This window comes from Geospiza fortis, unplaced genomic scaffold (assembly GCF_000277835.1).
Source record: "Geospiza fortis unplaced genomic scaffold, GeoFor_1.0 scaffold221, whole genome shotgun sequence".
Taxonomy (NCBI): Eukaryota; Metazoa; Chordata; class Aves; order Passeriformes; family Thraupidae; genus Geospiza; species Geospiza fortis.
Window position 1 is genome coordinate 2,260,237 of NW_005054395.1, and position 5,908 is coordinate 2,266,144.

The 5,908-nt window shown below is 38.9% G+C and overlaps 1 protein-coding gene across 1 annotated transcript in view; it reads left to right on the forward strand.

The window, feature by feature from the left end:
- The window catches only part of CEP95 (centrosomal protein 95), a 19,082-nt gene that overhangs the window by 2,752 nt on the left and 10,422 nt on the right, over positions 1-5,908 (forward strand). The window contains exons 2-8 of the mRNA XM_031060916.1: positions 17-80; positions 1,120-1,248; positions 2,223-2,330; positions 3,204-3,314; positions 4,263-4,371; positions 4,865-4,974; positions 5,760-5,864. Coding sequence (XP_030916776.1) covers positions 17-80; positions 1,120-1,248; positions 2,223-2,330; positions 3,204-3,314; positions 4,263-4,371; positions 4,865-4,974; positions 5,760-5,864 — 736 coding nt within the window. The remainder of the gene's footprint in view (positions 1-16; positions 81-1,119; positions 1,249-2,222; positions 2,331-3,203; positions 3,315-4,262; positions 4,372-4,864; positions 4,975-5,759; positions 5,865-5,908) is intronic.

Below are 5,908 nucleotides of genomic sequence, written 5' to 3' on the forward strand. Positions count from 1 at the left end.
GGCCCGGCGCCCGCAGAGCCGGGGGGAGCGAGCCGGAGAGCTTCCTTCTCCCTCATCACCCCCCGCTGCTCGCATCCCTGGTACAATTTTATTCAGCGCATTATTTATTAAGTTATAAAGCTCATCCATTCAGCTCATGTTTATTCATTTATAAAGCTGTCGTTTTCTTGTGTTACGGCTTTTTAAGCTCTTTGCGGTAACCTCCCCCTTCCCCTCTTTTGTCTTTGTTCCTTTCCTGGTGACACTTTTAAGTTAATAAAGCTACAGATAAACAGCAATTCAAGTGTTCCAAGACATCAGCCTGAAATGTAGGAGATGCTGCTTTAACCTTTCGTGCATCTGAAACTTCAAATAAAGTGAAATTTGGAACTGAAGGAGGAGTAGAGGGATGGAAAAGTAACACTCGTGTACAGAAGGCTGAAAACTCTACAAATTAGTTTCTGTTGTAGTCATTCTATACTTTTTCCTTCCAAAAGTGACTTATGCCTTCTCCCATAAATTGAAGTTCTCAATGCTTGTTAAAATGTGTCCTTCAAAGCACATGGATCTCAGGTCTCAAAGTTTGGGGACAGTCACAATGTTAATGATCTCATTGTGCTCAACAGAGCACTTGGTGGGACCACCTCTGTATTCTTCTAATCCTTAAATAATTAATTACAGTAGAATTTACTTTTCATGAGGAGGATTTACATTAGCACTGATGACATTGCCTGAGACTATTAGAGAACCTGGGTTTGTCAGGGAAGCTTGGATTTTCCGAAAAAGAACCTGTCATTTCTGATCATTGATAAATGATGTATGAAAGCTTGGCTTGTTAAGGTCTTGAAGGTTTGGAGTTCCTGGCCATGAGACCAGATGCAGATTTGTTTTTCATTACATGGGAAAAAAAATTAACCTGCCCAGCCTGTGGAGCTTCTGTGCTTTTCACCTCCCAAGTCCAGTTGGGCTATGATTGCACTTGAACAATGTTTAATATTTTGGCTGGATGGGTCAGCCTCCTGTGTTTGACCACCCCTGGTGGAGTCAAAGACACTTACAGGGCTTACTTTTCACTGTAAATAACCACATCTTTATTTCTGTGTCTTTCAGTTCTGACATTAATGTTTTTCTTCTGAACAGATTGGGTTGATGTTGCCAATGATCTTTTAAGGACCTGTCACATAAACCAGCACATAAAGCATCTCTCAGAATGTGGTGCTGACCTGTTTGTTCGTCTTTATGAGTCAATCTTAGGAGAAAAGGTACCAGGTAGGAATGATAACTGCTAAATCTGGGGGTTTTTTTTGTCTCTGTGTATTTTGTAGTTAAATAAAATTGAAACTTGTAGAACTTCCTGCAGATGTAGGGATTTAAAGCATTTGCATCCTTCCAAAGACAAAAATAGAAGATTGTAATTCTTTAAGAAGATTTAAGTGGTATTGGCCAATTTTATTTTAACTTTGGACTGCTATGAATGGCAGCTATGAGGATAGCCACAACAAAACTACTGTAAATTAGGCCTTGAAAGCTGTGTGGGCATAATACTTTTGAAGGGTGTGAACTGGCTCATTTTATCTTACAGCATGTTAACACTGAAATCTGCTCTCATAAAATGCTTGATACTTAGAGTCTGCTAAAGCTGAGCTGTGATTTAACCCTGCTGTAACCCAGCTCCACTGGACTTCAGTGGCAACCACTAAGCAAAGGCTAAACCATTAGGCATTTTCTTTGTTTATAAACTGTTATGTGTAGGAAGTGTCAGACTACTGATTGCAGAAGATTTTAAGAGCACTGAGGTAACTGGCACCTATTGAAGGTAGCAGTCTTGTTAAGTGTAAGCACAGAACTAAAAATAATGTTGTTCCCAATAAAGCAGAGTACATTGCAGTGCAATTAGTGTGTGACAGGGAAAGAAGAAGCCCTAACACAAACTGCAATTCCAGTTTGATGGTCTGAACTAGGTGTGTGTGCTGGGAGTGGAAGAGGAGAAATGCTTTAGTAATCTGTTCTTGAATTTAATCCTGATAAAACCCTCACATCTTCCAAGGGGTGTTACAAGTTTGTGCTCAGTATTTATAAAAGGTTTTCTAGGACCATAGATGAGACTTGGGCCTTTCATCAAGCACCCAAGGTACTGAAAAAATACTAGCTTGTAAGCAGGAGTTAAAGTAGTTTCATTGTTAAGGTACTTGCAACAAGCTATCCATTTAAATAGTCTAAAATCTATTCTTTATTTTAAATAGATTTCATTGCTACTCCCAGAAGCCAGGAGGATGATGCACATAATGTACAAGCAGTAATAGATTCCCTGGCATTGGATTATTTGCAGGTCAGCTTGTCTCACATCACAGGTAAGTACTTGGTTTAATGAGACAAATGCAGTTGAATATTTGTGTGGTTTGATTTAAACACTTTAAGAACCAGGTGTTACACAGCTTGTTCTCATATTTGCATGGAATCTCTTCTTATGGTATGGAGGTCACCAGAACACTGACCCATTGCCCTGGACATCAGGTTATACATTGAAACAGCAAGCAGAGAATAAATAAGAGTAAGAAATGTTGAAGTTAACATCCAGCCATGCTTCATCTGGCTGCCAAAGTGTTACCTGAAATCTGCTGCTGGCTCAGGCTTGGACACTGTGCATCATAATGTACTCTGGGACGCTGGGTTTTAAGACACTACCCTGGAGTTTCAAACTTGTTAGTAGATTTTTAAAAGTTGGTGAGTAAAGAGTTGAACTGTGTTGTGTTATCTGTACACAGATAATGGCTTTCCCTGAGTATTCCTGTGTATGGTCTCACACAGCATAATCTGCAAAGAATGAAAACTGCTTGATAAGAAGGATCTGACTTGGTGCCTGTACACAGTGGCTGGGGTTTGCAATCCTGCTGCCACTCCATAGACTGCTTCATGCTATAGTTTTATGTATAAAAAAATATTAAATACCAATTGTCCCTGAAAATATCCCAGAATATTTATTTTGTGAGTGTGTCAGCAGTTACTGCATCAATAAACTTATTAGAACTGAAAAGATGCACATTTAGAACACTTAAAATATACTTTAAGCTTACCTACATAGTCATAAATAAGTGACCAGGTGTCTTCTGAGCTGACACCTTTACAAGAATTTCCAAGCACCCTTCTACAGAAAATTCCTACTTTTGAGAATTTTTCTTCTGTGAAGTACTAATTATTAATATGTGCCATTACCTTCTCTTAAGGTGAGAACATTGTGAAAGGAGACAGGGAATCTATCAAAAACCTTCTCGAAATATTTGATGGTTTGTTGGAGTATCTTAGAGAAGTCAGTGAAACATCTTCTCAGACTGGAGGTGAGATGTAAATCCAAAGTGTTTCCATTGTAGCAAAGATTTATTTGGTTTTTTTTGTTACTTATAACCTTGACAATAGAGAGAAGAGAAAGACAAAACTGACTCCAGGAGAGGAAAATTTCAGAGGTGAAGCTGAATATTTGCATTCCTTCTTTTCATAAACAATAATAAAATAGATAATTTTCCCCCAAACTTACATAATCTTTCTGAGAAACCTACTCTAGACAATTCATCCTTTGCTAGTTACTTTTCAACCTATAAGTAGATGATTCAGGATTAGGATTCAAGGAGGGAAATGTTGGCTTTAATTGGAAGAATGAGCAAATGTCCCTTTTACTTACTAGGAGAGAAGGGGGACAGCAGCCTTTCCTGGGATAGGTCCATAGCAGGGGCTGTTTTGAGGAAAATGGGAAGAGAAGCTGCTCAGCCCTGCAGAGTCATTTATTGCAGGCAATACTGGTCTATCTCAGAGCTGGTTAAAGCTGTCACCACTGGCTGTTGCACTCTGTGATAGGGGAGAGAGGGCATTTGGTGCCTGAGTTCCTCCTGACCTCCTCCAGACTGGACAGAGCAAAGAGGACAGGGGGAATGTTCAGTGCCTCTACTGCTCTCCCTTCCCTCACACCGCCGGTTTTGTTACCCACTGGGGGTTAGTAGCTCAAATTTTCTAGCTGTAAGTCCACAGTTTAATTATTTTGAGGAAAAAGAAAGGTTTATTAATAACTGGAACAAGGGGATATATGGTAGTGGTATAATTTTTCAAAATTTACCATAAAAGTTGCCCCACCTCCCCCCCCTCATGGGGAACATTACGTGTCATCATTTTAGATGAAACACTACAATGTTGATATTACACATAAACTGTTTTGATGATATTGGATGTAGTACCTGTTAGTTTGTAGGTAGAAGTAGTTTTCCTGAAAGTAATTACCTCTTGGTTATGAACAGCTGAGATAAATGTACTGTCCAGTGATGAAATTCAAATTGCACCTCAAGAGCAGCTGGAAAGCGCTGCTGATCAACTTACAGAACATACACTACTCTCATCAGTTGAAAGGTAAGAACAATTCTGAATGTTTGCTTAAACATAGTGATTGACTGTTATCTGTAAGGAAATTAGTAGGTTTTTTATAGTATAGACATATAATGATTGCATATGCCAAAAGGAATGTGAGGTGACTCCTCTGCTTGGGCTAAAATTACATCTGGGACTTCTTTGGCCCTTGAAGAGTTGCTGATTTTGTTTCCCTTAAGTTTACTTTTTATGTGGAATGAAACAACTTGAAAACTTTGATCAGTTTTAAAGATTGATTCGTTCAGCTGAGTTCAGTGTGTGGTTGTGGCTCCTGCTCTGGTTTTTAAGCTCAGTTTTTGGTGGTTGTGGCTCCTGCTCTGGTTTTAAGCTCAGTTTGTGGTGGTTGTGGCTCCTGCTCTGGTTTGCTGTGTGGCAGCAGGGCCGTTCCTGCGCGGCTCTTGGCAGCTCCATCTCGTGGGCTGCATGGGCAGAGGCTGAGAAAGGAAATATCTGATGGCTTTATGTTCCCCCCTAGGTCCCAGTCAGAATATTTTATTCTAACTTGTGATACAGATGGCTCAGGATCTACCAGTGAATTAATTAAACTTGGAGATACTGCTTATTCATTTTCCAAGAGAGGGGAAGGTGAGTTTGGGTGAGAAAAAAATTTAAGACTCTTCTCTAGCTAGACTCCTAGGGGTTTTTTTGTTTCCTTTTAAAAAGTTCTTTCAGTTTTAAATCTTTGATAAAAAGGATTTAAATACTGTTTTAAATCCCTGTTAAAAAACCCAGACAACCCACAATAAGCAAATACATGTTGCTGAAGTTAAACTTCCTGGAAGTAAATATTCCAGGCATTATTTTTCATTACTCCTGCACTAGCTTGTTTGGATAAAGGTTTATTGTTTGAGTTCTAATTCAGTTCTACAAAGGCATTTTTTTCTTGTTCAATAGAATAGGAGAATTCTGAAGACTTTGTTTCATTTGTTGCAGTGTAACATGTATTATTTAAGACTGCAAGAAAATTATTAAGTTAATTCTTAAAGAAGACTGATCAGGAGTGTGTGCCCCTTCAGAACTTCATGGATGGCTCTGAAAGGAGTAGTGTGCAGATGACTTAAATGGAGCTCATTGTTATTTCACATTTTTTATAAGAATATTCCAATTCTTCCTATTCTTATTGATGATTCATCTCCTCAAGTAGAGGCATAAAGAAATATGATGAATTATGAACATTTCATTGACTGGAGTTACAAATAAGAATTTAACAGACCTATTCTGAGCTTAGTATGGATTGCTGACACCAAGCAATGAGCAGACATTAAAATTGTCCATCTCAACAGTGCATAGCAGGATGCTTTATAGGTCTTAATTTGATTTTTTTAAGCATGCATTTCTAGAATTTCAGATGCCTGTGCTCTGTCCAGCAGAAAAGGACACGGAGGTAGAAGAATCTGAAAGCACAGAGGCTCTTGCAGCATTGCCCAGACAGTTCTCAGAAAGTGAAAGGGGGATTGTAAATGAAAGGGAAGATGGTGAGTATTGATTCTTCTGACAGCTCATCCACCTGATTTTGATT